The sequence below is a fragment of the Phragmites australis genome, chromosome 11 (assembly GCF_958298935.1).
Source record: "Phragmites australis chromosome 11, lpPhrAust1.1, whole genome shotgun sequence".
Taxonomy (NCBI): Eukaryota; Viridiplantae; Streptophyta; class Magnoliopsida; order Poales; family Poaceae; genus Phragmites; species Phragmites australis.
The window spans coordinates 15,399,847-15,414,563 of NC_084931.1; the positions used below are offsets into that span (position 1 = coordinate 15,399,847).

The window sequence follows — 14,717 nt, forward strand, 5'->3', positions numbered from 1 at the left end:
GTGTAACTAGCCATAAGATATATAATTTGTTTCTTTACCGGTGTTACCTTGAGCGATAAAGTTTATAATCATCGCTTCTCATTAAAATTGGTATATCTATTACCGACAACCAACACGTCGTACGTCTGTTGCAAACGTTATACAAACCACAACATATGTGTTTCCTTTCTCGGTTCACACATGCCACTGGTCATACACCTCCTTGCTACACCTAGCCCGATGTGCATGACACCTTGCGCACCTGGTCTGACGCGTGCCCACTTGCTCACACGCTCGTTCATGTATCTCGGACACCTAGCTCTTCACATGTGATACAATTTGCAACCCTTTGCTTGCTGCATGTCCATATACAAAAACGTGCCTTCGTCCCTCCCTCGAGCCTGAAAAAAACTATTCTAGTTTCCATAATATTTTTCAGGCTGGATGCCTGGATGGCTCATCCTGCCGTCCATCATATTTTAACTCCAAATTCCAAGTACAAAAAAAAAAAAATCCAATCTCCCCTAACCTCGCCCATCCCCGACTCGCCGACGGCAGCGCCCCGCAAACCCTCGCCGCCGCCGCCGCCGTCCGAACAGCAGAATTCCTCATCTACCCCGCGGGATTCCATCGAACCCAGCCGGTGGAACCTTGGCGGGATTCCCGAGCCGACCCCTCGGGGCCTCCAGGCCGGCATCGGCTGGCAGCGTGATGGGGGCGAACGCCGACCCCTCCGGGTCCCTGGGCGGGCCCCACCGCCACCTCCCCTCCCCGGTGCCCGCGCCGCAGCATCAGGGCGTGGCGGCGAACACCGTGGCCGCACTGCGGCACGACCCAGGGCTCGCCGTCCGGTGGTCGCCCGAGGAGCAGATCCTGCTCGACAACGGGCTAGCCAGGTGAGTTGCCTGTGCTTCTCTTTTTTTTCTTTTCTTTCTTTTTGTTGGGTTAAGTAGTGTGACGTATGATTGGAACTCGGACGAGCGTTAAAGTCAAGACGTTCTTGGAGCTGTTCTTGTAGTGTGGAAGTGGCGGCTAGTTTAACTATTTGACTTGTTGGTATTAGGCTTCATTTACTGCATGTTTTTCTGACTAAGGGATTAGTTATAGGTGAATGGTTGTTCTTGGTTAGATTACTTCTAGGATTACTTTTCTTCAATGAGTGTAACTGTGTAAGACAACAAGGTATTTTTTCTCATTTATGGACTAGTGCCTTGAGATGATTTTCTGTCCTTTTATGATAATCTATACTTTTGGATTTTGTAGCTGCTACTCTGTCATGCTCACATCTAGGATTGTGTCCCTTTTGTCATAAATGGCTATGTTCTGGGCTTCAGCTCGTGCTAGATGCTGCATAATTGTGAAAGCCACGGGTAAATTGGTAGGTTGAAAGGAAAAAATTAACGCCCCAATTCACATTGTAGTGGGTCCTGTACTTGCACACAACTAGTGGCTTGTATTTAATTACCATGTCATTAGATTTTACGACTTGTTATGTAATGTGTAATGGTAGTATGATTTGGAAAACAGAAAGGAAATTAACACCATGATAGGTATTTCCTAGTCTCTTGCTGGAATATGTAGGCTTGCATTTAATATCATGCTGTCAAGGTTTTTGCCTCATTAGAAGACTTGTGAAACGGCGCAAAATCTGGAATATGAAAGGAAAAATAAGCATCCCCATGTGCGTGTGTGCAAGTGCGTACTACTTACTCGAGTGCACAGGTTCACATTTAATATTAACTTGCACATGAATTGTCCTGAGTATAAATGTGCTGGCTAGTTCTGCATTATGTTTTACTTGGAGCAAATTAGTAAATGCTCGCTAGTCATTGCAGTAGTTGTAATAAGATTATATAATTAGTGAATTTGCGATGTTGTGCTTTACTAGTTCCTAAACTAACTCAAATCTTCCAATTGAAGGAAATGGTAGCAAAATTAATGAATCCATCTCATTTTGTAACTGCACTCTGTTGTAGGTATGCGGGTGACGCAGCTATAGTTCGCTATGCCAAAATTGCTATGAGTCTGCCTGACAAGACAGTGCGAGATGTGGCACTGCGTTGCAGATGGATGGCTGTGAGTTGGATGCTGAGCATGTCCTGTGTTTCTTGTTAATACATTTAATGTTTTCATGAACCTGACAAATCTAAGAATGCAGCTTTCATCTTCTTGTGGATATGTAGGAAACTGAATAGCCATTGAATTTGTTTGCACTCTATTTTGGGTTAGTTCATCATTATACAGATTACGCTTGCTTAGAGGATGAGCTTATCTTTTGTTTCATCAAATAATACGTCTAGTGTTCTTAGCATTGTGCTTTTACATGAAGCAAGTGTTGTCTGTTGATGAAGCATATTGATATTCTTTATTGAGTAGTTAATGCTGAATTGCTGATCTGTCAGATTGCTATGCTCACTGTACTGGTACCCCTTTACTTTTGTAACTTGCTTTCTCTAACCATAAAATTTACTTTTGGCAACATCACCACAACACCACCACCAATGACATTCCCTGTTTCAAAAATTGTTCTTCTCTAGCAAATGAATTTGAAGTAATTGCATCGTAGTTGTTCTGAATTAGTTGAATCAGAAGTAGTAGCCAGGCAAAGCGATCGGCAATTGTGTCAAGAAACAATGTCTGATGGAACTTTTCTAATATCTCTTGCTTTCCAAAGTTCTTTGTGATCTACACACTGGATTTCTGCTGCCTAAAAAACTAACTGTGATGTCTCCACCAACATTTGTTTCCTGCAGAAAAAGGAGAGTAGCAAGAAAAAGGAGGAATTATCTAAGAAAAGCAAAGAAAAGAAGGTTATCATCTTTTTCTCCTACCTTTTCTTCTAATTCTTAACTTTTATCTAGGTTATTTCTTTTTCCTTGATAATTCACATGAAATAAGGTGCATTACATGAATTTTTTCAAGAACAAATTTGGTGTTTGTTAACTTAGTTCTAAGAGAATTTAGAGAGGTACAGTTGGATATCAGCGTTTCATTTGTAGTAAACTCTCCAAAGGTAAATCAAATTGGTGTTTACCAGATTTCAGTGGTAGTTTTGACCATCTCTTCAAATCTAAGTGCCGAAGAAAGTCACTAGTTTACATTTGCAAATACTTTGACTTTAGATCATCTTTGTCTTTGTTTGTGATTGTCATTTTTTTTTCATGACTGTTAGGAAAGAGTTGGTGACTCTTCATCAAAAGGTCCGGTGCAATTGGTAGCACGACCTAATGCCCCACCATATACTCTTCCTGTTCTTCCTATGGATGATGATGATGTTTCATACAAAGGTAACATATTGTTGAGATTAGAAATCATACCTTTTGTTTTTATGTTAATATTTCCGTTTTTGGTGAGTTTTTTTGGCTGTTTGATGTTGTGGGCTCTTATGATCATTGATTATACCTTTTTTTTTTGTTTTACTGCAAATCTTCAGATCATACTTTGTACTGCTTTATTATGTATAATCAAGATAATAAGTAGCAGATAGCGGGGTGGTAGCGGATTGCGGATAGCAGGTGATATTGCGGACACTAAGTTCCAATAGCGGAATTTTAAAAATACTCATAATTTTGAGTATAGATCATGATATTTGACTTAATAATATGGTAAAATAGCAATTAGCAACTAGAAAACAAATAAGTACGAAGTTACGAACATATAAGTATATAACTTAAAAGAAGAAATGGAATTACGAACATATAAGTATATAACATCAAGTTTCCCTCATAAGTCTCAGTAATGGAATTGCTAAGTCCTAAATCCAAAGCTGTAAAGACAAAGCAAATCAACGGCATCCAGAGGCTGGAGCTGACCTGACGAGCAAGGCTAATTGCTATTGCAGCCTGCAATAGCAGCCTGCTAAATGCTATTGCAGCTGCTAAGTTACAAACCGCTATATTTGGCCCTCTACCTTGACACGCTAGTGGCAGAGGTCCACTACCGCAATAGCGGGCGCTATAGCGGCCGCTACAAACGCTATTTGTTACCTTATGTCTCAGGTCTCTTGTTTAGTTATATCAAAGAATTGATTTATTGACAGCTGAAGTTGCTCCAGAACATCTATCAAATCAAAAAGGTAGCATAGGAAGATAACATCAAAGTTTAAATTGCTAGAGCTTGCCAAATGGCTCTGTAGTATCATAAAGTTGTTTTTATTGTTTCTATACATCACATTCTTTTTTTTCATGTGTACAAAGAAAAGATCCGTAACTTTTCTAGACATCTTCAATAAAACATGCTACCATTCTGTTGACATCTTAAAGTTTGGACTAAGCAAGTAGTTCTGTTATTTTTTTATGGCATAGTTAATGTTTTTCTTTGTTTTCTTTTATTGCAGCAATTGGAGGTCCAACTGGACAACTTCTAGAGCACAATGCGCAGATCTTAAACCAAATCTATACAAATATTTCAAACATGCAGGTTTGTCCTGTCTTCTGTGTCGACTTTCCAGCATTCAGCTCTCACATAACAAGATAGTTCTTATTACTATGCCCCTTTTAATTTATTGGTTGTGGCTTAAATTGCAAGGTCATCAAAGTTATGACATTTCAGCTGTGCCTTGTTGCCTTGAAGTTGTTATATTATACTGATACTATATTTCAAACATAGTAGGAATCATGTTTGGTAATAGAACATGTAGGGGAAAAATCAATGCTAGTTTCCAAGGGAATTAATTAGGTATGTTTTTCAGAAAGGTCCAAGTTTTGTTCCTCGATTCATTGCGGAGTCTACATTTCACCTCCAACTCCAAAACCTTTTACACAAGTGTCAATTCATTATCAAATAATTCACTGTGCTTAGTCCATTATTTTATCTGACATGGCATCTTCTGGGATTCTCCTTAGCATGAGGTCAGCTCGGTAGTGGTAAGGGAAATTTGTCTCTCTCTCTCCCCCTCCCCCCCCCCCCCCTCCACACCAAGGTTATTAAAGTTATGGTGTAATGGGGAAAAGACGATGTTCGAGCAAATGGTGTGGATGTGGAAGAGAGAACATGAGGAGGATGCGGAGGTTTTTTTCCTCGTAATCTTGCATTGGCACAAGGAGTGCCTGGTTAAAATATGTGTTATCTTACTTGTATTCATTACATATTCCTTGTGAAGCTTGTTGGTTTTTTTAATTCTGTAAAGTAGGCCTGCCATACTGCCATATTTGTTTTATACTTTTGTGTTTCTGATATTCACTCACTACATTTTATTTTTGTAGGTACAAGATAACCTTTCTCTTTTATGCCAAACAAGGGACAATATACTTACAGTGCTGAAAGAGTAAGTTTCTCCATTTTACCTTTTTTTCTAAGAGCTTTAATTGACATGGATGTGAGTGAAATTCCTGAATGCCTGTCTATAAATGTGTTTCCTCTACCTGTAAAACACAGAAACTTAAAGAAGATTGCGACCAAGTTTAGTCTTCCCTTCGCTATTGTTTGTTGATTTTTCTTTTCTTCTTGGTAACCTATGGAACCAAACACATCCAGTCTATATTTTAACACGGTGCATGGCATGGCATGTCATTATGCCCCTTGGTTTAGGATATGTAGTTGTATCCATGCAATTTCTGTTTTCGTTGGGGTGCATTTTGCAATTATCCCTCGTTATGTCAAGCTTGTTTTCTGTTAAACCATTCTTAATAGTTAAACACCTTATGTTCTATCATCTTAAAATACTATATATTATTTCTTGAAAATTCGTTGCTTCCCTGCAATGACCTTGTGCTTATCCAGTGAAATTGCAGGAATATAACAACTGGATTCTTTTTGAATTGCAGGGTAAGTGATGTTCCTGAAATAATGAGGCAGATGCCACCCCTTCCTGTAAAGTTAAATGAAGATCTGGCCAACTCTATGTTGCCAAGGCCTCCGGGCACATGATGTGTTCTGCAACCAGCTGGCTCAATCAGCCTTGCTTGAAGATCAGTGTAGAAAGCTTGGCCGTTCGCTTCTGGAAAGTCGCTATAGATACAAGATACCTGTGTCTGCAGTATACCTTTGTTCTATTTGTTCAGCTGATCATAGATGTTCGATGTAAAAAGCCGTCAGTTCCAGTTAAACAAGTTTGTTACCCCTTAATTAGTCCTTGTAGAGAAAAATAAATAGGGTTAAAGTTCTGTACAGTGAACCTAAAGAATAGCAGTTTTTTTTTTCGTTTCAGTAATGTGTAGCGTTGTTCCATTCAGCAAAGATGCAGATATCGTGGGCACCTAAAACTATACAAAATTTGTTGAATCGCACAAACTGTTGCGCTTTGCTCCATTCGGCAACACCTGATCTTTCCACTTTGATTTCGTCAGAAATCGGTCTATAACATATACCAGTGCGCCTCCACCCTCGAACAATATTTTGTATGGGGTCAATCTGGGGTTTTGCCTTTTTTCTTCTTTTTTTTTTGTAGATTAGGATTCAGGTATGTCACGCGTTGCTACATCTGATGATATTCTGCCCACTGACATGGACCTTGCGAGCAGCAGAAGTACAGCGAAGAGAACTTCTACGTTAATTTGCAAGCGATACATGCGAATGCGATGCAACTAATCTACATTACTCCTTCCTATATATCTTAATAGATTCGTAAATACCAGCAAGGCAGCAACACATATTCTATATGCCATCTATTAATTATTATCGTGTATCCAGAATAATTATTGGCCACAGCGTTCGCAGATTGGTGTTCAAATTTTTAGTTTGCTGACATCCAAATCTTGAGTTGTATCCTTCAAAACCAAATCCTCAGCTGGTAGCTTAATATGAACAAGGGTTCCCGATCTTCCGAAAGGTTCTGGTAACTCTCGATTTGGTGGAAACGAGACACAAGTCGATCCGGCTTCCGAACAACACGATCCGAAACCCCGCAATCGCAGCACCACGTCTCCTCTGGTTATCAACCGGCGTTGCACGGTTGACCTCGCCAAGAAGGCTAAAATCCTTGCCTGCGAATCGAAGAACACAAGCAAGAACAAGGAAGAATGCAACCAAATTGCAGATGAATGATTAATCTCACGAGTTGGGGTCTCACAAACCGACGAAACGGCGAAACTGTTCTTGACAGAATAATCTAAACAAAACCCAATCCTAATTAGGGCGTCGGCTACTGTATATAAAGGATTAGGGTCGGCCAAGGACCCCTGGACGTGTCCCTAATGGACTCCAACACGATACATGGCCCAACGGACCAAAAACGGTGACGCAGCACCGGGACAGATTCTGGACGCTGACTTGTTTCGACGTTTCCCGTTGACTCAGAAGGAATTTGGACCTCAAACCAACGCCATTGGTTTCCTTATGAAATTATCTTTCCAACCATATGTGAATTGTCGAAAACCGAGTCCGGATGCGTCCTGGACGTCCGTTTTACTGCTCGCTGGTCCTGGAGGTCGAGGCTGATTCGGACTCGAGTTGGGCTGGACCTCCTGCTGTTGTTGGACGTCCTAGCTGCTCCTTCACACCTCCAAGCCTTCCTCTATGTGTCTCCTTGTCCTCTTCATGATTTCTAACCAACACATAATCATTAGGTAGTAATCTATTCTCAAAATTATATAAAGAGTTGCTTAGGAACGAGCTCACCTCTAAATTTAATTGTCGTGCGCGAGCTCTTGTGATTGGACCTTGAAAGTTCAATGGAGGATCATTGTATGTATCCGAGGGAGTGATGTCCTCATCATCCTCCCCCTCTTGAATTGGAGTCGTCCTCGACTCAAGCTCATCATCGGCTCCCAAGTAAGGTTTCAAATCTGCAATGTTAAAAGAAGGACTAACCCCGAACTCGGATGGCAACTCAAGTTTATATGCATTATCATTTATTTTTTCAATTATCTTATAAGGACTAGCAGCTCTTGGCATTAATTTAGACTTACACAGCTCTGGAAACCTATCTTTTCTTAAATGTAACCACACTAAATCACCTGATTCAAGTTTGACTTCTTTCCTACCTTCACTACCAGCAATTCTATACTTTTCATTCATCTTTTCGATATTTATTTTAGTTGTTTCATGCAACTTACGAATAAAATCAGCACGTGCACTAGCATCACTATGTGTTCTTTCAGTGGTAGGTAAAGGCAAAAGATCAATAGGAGCGCGAGGGGTAAAACCATACACTACCTGAAAAGGACTTACCTTGGTGGTAGAATGTGTTGCCCGATTATAAGCAAACTCCACGTGAGGCAAACATTCTTCCCACATCTTCAAAATTTTCTTCAAAATAGCTCTCAACATGGTACCCAAAGTGCGGTTCACTACCTCCGTTTGGCCATCAGTTTGTGGGTGGCAAGTAGTAGAAAACAATAGTTTTGTACCCAACTTATTCCATAGAGTGCGCCAAAAGTGACTCAAAAATTTAGCGTCGCGATCTGAAACAATAGTAGAAGGCATACCATGCAAGCGAACAATCTCTTTGAAAAAGAGGTCAGCAATATAAACGGCATCATCACTTTTATGACAAGGTATAAAATGTGCCATCTTAGAAAAACGATCCACAACAACAAAAATGCTATCCCTCCCTCTCTTAGTCCTAGGCAATCCCAAAACAAAGTCCATCGAAATATCTGCCCAAGGAATAGAAGGAACAGGAAGAGGCATATACAAACCATGTGGATTCAAGCGAGACTTAGCCTTTTGACATGTGGTACAGCGTGCCACGAACCGCTCAACATCTCTCCTCATCTTTGGCCAAAAGAAATGTGTGGCCAACATAGCCTCCGTCTTCTTAGCACCAAAATGTCCCATCAATCCTCCTCCATGTGCTTCCTGCAACAACAAAAGACGAACGGAACCAACTGGAATGCATAGACGGTTAGCTCTAAACACAAATCCATCATTGATCACAAACTTGTTCCATGTACGTCCCTCTTTACAGTTCAGCAATACATCTTTAAAATCAGGATCAAGCACATATTGTTCTTTTATTGAGTTAAGTCCAAAAATTCTATAATCAAGTTGGGACAACAAAGCATATCGTCTAGACAAAGCATCAGCAATTATATTATCCTTCCCTTTCTTGTGTTTGATAACATAAGGAAAAGATTCAATAAATTCAACCCACTTAGCATGTCTACGATTCAGATTATTTTGAGAACGAAGATACTTAAGCGATTCATGATCTGAATGTATAACAAATTCTTTAGGCCACAAATAATGACGCCACGTCTCTAAAGAACGTACAAGTGCATACAATTCCTTATCATACGTAGAGTAATTAAGAATAGGGCCATGCAATTTTTCGCTAAAGTATGCAACGGGCTTACCTTCTTGCATCAAAACACCTCCAATGCCAACTCCACTAGCATCACATTCTAGCTCAAAGGTCTTACCAAAATTTGGAAGTTGCAGCAATGGCGCGTGCGTAAGCTTGTCCTTCAAAGTGTCAAAGGATTCCTCTTGTGCCTTACCCCAATGGAACACCACACCTTTCTTTGTCAACTCGTGTAAGGGGGCAGCAATGGCGCTGAAATCCTTCACGAAACGACGATAAAAACCTGCAAGTCCAAGAAAACTTCTCACCTGTTTGATGTTTTGGGGCACCGGCCAACTCTTTATGGCTTCAATTTTCATCTCATCCACCTCAATTCCCTGTGAAGTAATAACATAGCCAAGAAAAGAGACTCGATCCGTGCAAAAGATGCACTTCTCAAGGTTACCAAATAAACGTGCATCATGTAAAGCATTAAAAACAGCACGTAAGTGATCCATATGTTCATCCAAAGACTTGCTATAAATCAATATGTCATCAAAGTAAACCACCACAAATCGTCCAATAAAAGTTCTTAAAACCTCATTCATCAAACGCATGAAAGTGCTAGGTGCATTAGTTAAACCAAAAGGCATTACTAACCACTCATATAATCCGAATTTAGTTTTGAAAGCTGTTTTCCATTCATCTCCAAGTTTCATTCTAATTTGGTGGTAACCACTACGCAAGTCGATCTTTGTAAAAATTACAGAGCCACACAACTCATCAAGCATATCATCAAGTCTAGGAATAGGATGGCGATATCGAATAGTAATGTTATTGATGGCTCTACAATCAACACACATACGCCAAGTACCATCTTTCTTAGGAACCAAAATCACAGGAACAGCACAAGGACTAAGGCTCTCACGTACATACCCGCGGTCCAAAAGCTCTTGAACTTGCCGCTGAATTTCCTTAGTCTCCTCGGGATTGGCTCGATACGCAGCACAATTTGGCAATGTTGCTCCCGGGATCAAATCAATTTGATGCTCTATCCCTCTCATAGGTGGCAGTCCCGGGGGTATCTCAGCTGGGAAAACATCCTCATACTCCTGCAAAAGGTTAGTGACAGCAGGAGGTATCGAACTAATAACATCATCAAGCGAATACAAAACTCGTTTGCAAACCAAGGTGTAGCAAATATCATTATTAGAAATTTCAGCAAGGTCACTTTTTAGTGTAAGCATAACACCACCCTTCAATTTTATGCCCTGTACCTTAGAACTAGGTGCAGACTTATCCTTTTTAGGTGGGTAAAGAGAATTAGCAACTTGCTGATTTTCAGATTTAGTATCACGCAAATTAGTAGCTCGTTCTTTATCAGCTTGTACAATTTCAGCAGGGGTCATAGGAACCAAAGTAATTTTCTTTCCTTTATGCATAAAAGTATATGTATTACTTCTACCATGGTGTATAGCATCATTATCAAATTCCCAAGGTCGACCCAATAAAAGTGAGCAAGCTTCCATAGGTACCACATCACAGTCAACATAATCAGCATAGGAACCAATGGAAAAAGAAACTCTGCAAGTTTGTGTTACCTTAGCTTTTCCAGCATCATTAAACCACTGAAGATTATATGGATGGGGGTGTTGGCGTGTGGTCAAGCCAAGCTTCTTGACCAAATCTGAACTCACCAAATTATTACAACTACCTCCATCGATGATGACACGTGCTCGCCGATTTTGGATGACGAAGAAAATCTGGAACAAGTTATGGCGTTGCAGCTTCTCTGGTTGTTGTACCTTTGTGCTGAGCGCCCGCTGCACAATGATGCTCCTATAGGTCGCTGTGTCATCACTGCCCAAGATTTCGTTGCTCTCCTCAACAACTGGTTCTTCTTCTTCTTCAATGTCAGAGGCGCTGATGTACCCATCTTCCGTTGCAATGTATGCCCGCTGACTTGGGCAATCCTTCTGCACATGACCGAATCCATGGCAGCGACGGCATTGAATGCCAGAGGTGCGTCCCGTTGATGCAACAGAGGAAGCACTCTTGGAAGGTCCCTGCAAAACAGAATTTTTACCTGAGCCCGAAGGTCGTGTAGTGACAGGATTTGGTGCCGTAGCTGCTTGTTGCTTGCTCGCTGGTGAGGGAGCCCTGTAAGTGGATGGTTTGGACAGTCCAAATGATGGTCCTGTGCGCGGCGTGTATGTGGTGCTGGCCTTGTACTTGCCCTGCTGCTCACGCCCCTGCAACTCCTTCTCTGCAAGCATAGCAAATTGAAACAACTGGTTGACATTGTTAAATTCTTTATAATCAATAATATCCTGGATTTCACGTCTCAAACCTGAATAAAATCGACAAATAGAATCTTCGTTTCCCTCTACTATGCCACAACGCATCAAGCCCTTTTGAAGCTCACCATAATAATCCTGCACAGATTTATCTCACTGTTCTAAGCGCATCAATTTCTTACGCAAGTCTCTATGATAAGATGGGGGAACAAATCTATCACGCATAGCAACCTTAAGCTCTTCCCATGTACGAGGTGTGGCACCATCTGCAGCTAAACCAGTCCACCAAATAATAGCAAAATCTTTAAACTCACTAGTGGCTTGTCTAACTCTATGTTGTTCAGGTACTTGATGGGCACTAAATTTTTGCTCTACTGTCATCTCCCAATCAAGATATCCCTCAGCATCATAATGTCCCGAAAAAGAAGGTATAGTAAATTTAACCTTAGCATAAGGATCTTCAGGAGCTCGATTATACATACCTCGATGGTGGTGGTGATGTGGAACGCCACCCATACCTGTGGTGTTAGTGCGAAGACGACGCCGTAATCTGTTTTGCAATGTCGCCGCTGGATCAACATTAACATCGTCATCATACAACTCATCACCGGTGTTGCTTCCATTCACATCTTCGTTGTGCACAGGACGGTTTTCCAAAGCATTTACCCTGTCGGTGAGCTCGGATAACCGTTTGTCCACCCGCTCAACCGCGTTTGCGAGTTTCATCTCAATTATCGCTTCAGTGACAGCCTTGATGACTGTCTCCCTCATCTCCTTCTGAGCATTGTCTACAATAGCTTGTAGCTGCTCTTGGCTGACACACTCCTTGAAGTCCTTTGGCGTTTTATCTCCTTCAACTGACATTGTGGAAACAAACACAACAACAAACAGTGAAGGTTATCCCTAATAATCGTACTACAAAGATGGAGTGGTGCATCTCAATCAAGATCAGCAAAGGTAAACACCTTACCAAGCTCTTACCAGGGTTCTTACCAGCAAAGCAAAGGATACCTGGAAGGCGTGCGAGCGATTGCAGGGATGCAAACCAGTGCTGTTCAGAAGAATCTGTGGGGCTTGGAAGGCACACAAAGAGAACAAATATGTATATGTGGAACACAAATCAGAAACAGATAGTAATGCTGAATTATAGTCCCAAGTACTTGTTCTCGTTGCTGGCCTAAAGTGTTGCAAGTACCAAGTATGTGTGTTAAACAAGGTGGAGAAACAAGTATGATGGATAGCAAGAGCAACAGAAACAAAGAACTAAACAGCACACGCTAACACAGCTCACTTTGCCCTTCTCTATGTGCTCCTCTAGATATTGTTCCTCTTTTGCCCCTCTCTTTTTTCTATTTTTTTGGGCTGTCGTTGTTTTTTTTGGGAAAATTTGACTTTTTCTTTTTATTTTTTTGATATTTTTTTCCACTTAGGAGCACACAAGAGGGAACCACAGAAAATTTGAGCTTAAACAAGTGAAAGACGTGGCCTGTAGAATTTTCTGAAGTTCAGCCGAAAAAAGAGAAAAATATTTGGAAATTGAAAACTCAAACTTCGGAGGCGAATTTGGGAACTCTGATTTCGCCGAACCCGGCAAAGCCGGGGACGAACGGATCCAAAATGCCGTTTCGATGCGAAAAACTCTGTGACTTTTCTGAAAACGGAGTTCGTACGCGAAAGTTATGCCCAATTTGAGAAATGACTCCGAATAGAGGACAAAACGGGAAGAAAGTGGGGAAAATATGCGACAGAGGCTAGGGTTTGATGGAAACGGTGGGGGAAAACACACGAACTGGACTCTAACACGACCTAACCAGCAACAAGACCTTGACCAGGACACAAACTCAACACGACGAACTCTGAAACTGAAATATGCAAAAGCTAAAGGCGCGGAAGGGTTGTAGGACAGGAAAAAAAAACGATATGGCAGTGGACTATGGAACGAAGGCGAAAACACTCGAAACTAAGGGTAGATATGAACCTGACGGTATACCTGAAGCTCTGATACCACTTAATATGAACAAGGGTTCCCGATCTTCCGAAAGGTTCTGGTAACTCTCGATTTGGTGGAAACGAGACACAAGTCGATCTGGCTTCCGAACAACACGATCCGAAACCCCGCAATCGTAGCACCACGTCTCCTCTGGTTATCAACCGGCGTTGCACGGTTGACCTCGCCAAGAAGGCTAAAATCCTTGCCTGCGAATCGAAGAACACAAGCAAGAACAAGGAAGAATGCAACCAAATTGCAGATGAATGATTAATCTCACGAGTTGGGGTCTCACAAACCGACGAAACGGCGAAACTGTTCTTGACAGAATAATCTAAGCAAAACCCAATCCTAATTAGGGCGGCGGCTACTGTATATAAAGGATTATGGTCGGCCAAGGACCCTTGGACGTGTCCCTAATGGACTCCAACACGATACATGGCCCAACGGACCAAAAACGGTGACGCAGCACCGGGACAGATTCTGGACGCTAACTTGTTTCGACGTTTCCCGTTGACTCAAAAGGAATTTGGACCTCAAACCAACGCCATTGGTTTCCTTATGAAATTATCTTTCCAACCATATGTGAATCGTCGAAAACGGAGTCCGGATGCGTCCTGGACGTCCGTTTTACTGCTCGCTGGTCCTGGAGGTCAAGGCTGATTCGGACTCGAGTTGGGCTGGACCTCCTGCTGTTGTTGGACGTCCTAGCTGCTCCTCCACGCCTCCAAGCCTTCCTCTATGTGTCTTCTTGTCCTCTCCATGATTCCTAACCAACACATAATCATTAGGTAGTAATCTATTCTCAAAATTATATAAAGAGTTGCTTAGGAACGAGCTCACCTCTAAATTTAATTGTCGTGCGCGAGCTCTTGTGATTGGACCTTGAAAGTTCAATGGAGGATCATTGTATGTATCCGAGGGAGTGATGTCCTCATCATAGCTATCAAATCTTGTCAGTTCAGTTCTATCCGGCCAGATTATAAATAGCCTTGAGCCTAACCAACCTCCACTCCATCGTCTCATGCTCACCTCCACCGCAACCTATCACAGTTGGGGCAGTGATGGCAGTGGCAATGGTAGATGTTTTACTATAAGAGCATGTACAATAGGGTATTTAGAGGAGATGCTTATGATTTTTTTCATAACTGTACTGACAGAGGTGCTTAGACAGAGGGCAAGGTGTTTACTTAAGCACTGTTGTTTATATTAGTGCTGACAAAATAGTTAATTATATTTAAGTACATATAGTCTTTGTTTGCATTGAAAATTATAATTTTTATGTAGGCGT

General features: G+C 41.5%; 1 protein-coding gene across 2 annotated transcripts; it reads left to right on the forward strand.

Moving 5' to 3' along the window:
• The first annotated feature begins 303 nt into the window (after positions 1–303).
• On the forward strand, positions 304–6,228 carry LOC133885325 (uncharacterized). 2 transcript variants are annotated; one of them, XM_062325023.1, is made up of 7 exons: positions 551–875; positions 1,956–2,055; positions 2,733–2,789; positions 3,152–3,266; positions 4,316–4,398; positions 5,184–5,245; positions 5,745–6,228. In XM_062325023.1, the coding sequence occupies exons 1-7, from the start codon at positions 691–693 to the stop codon at positions 5,845–5,847; spliced, it is 705 nt and encodes a 234-aa protein (XP_062181007.1). In that variant the 5' UTR covers positions 551–690; the 3' UTR covers positions 5,848–6,228. The 2 variants fall into 2 exon arrangements, with proteins under 2 accessions (XP_062181006.1, XP_062181007.1); XM_062325022.1 differs by lacking the exon at positions 1,956–2,055 and having other exon boundaries at positions 304–875.
• The last annotated feature ends 8,489 nt before the right edge of the window (positions 6,229–14,717 follow it).

What these genes read in the sequence shown, in the direction of transcription:
- LOC133885325 (XM_062325022.1), top strand. Translation starts at nt 432, where the DNA reads ATGGCTCATCCTGCCGTCCATCATATTTTAACTCCAAATTCCAAGTAC. An exon ending in AGAAAAGCAAAGAAAAGAAG is followed by an intron (nt 2,790 to 3,151) that starts GTTATCATCTTT and finishes CATGACTGTTAG; the next exon opens with GAAAGAGTTGGTGACTCTTC. An exon ending in TGATGATGTTTCATACAAAG is followed by an intron (nt 3,267 to 4,315) that starts GTAACATATTGT and finishes CTTTTATTGCAG; the next exon opens with CAATTGGAGGTCCAACTGGA.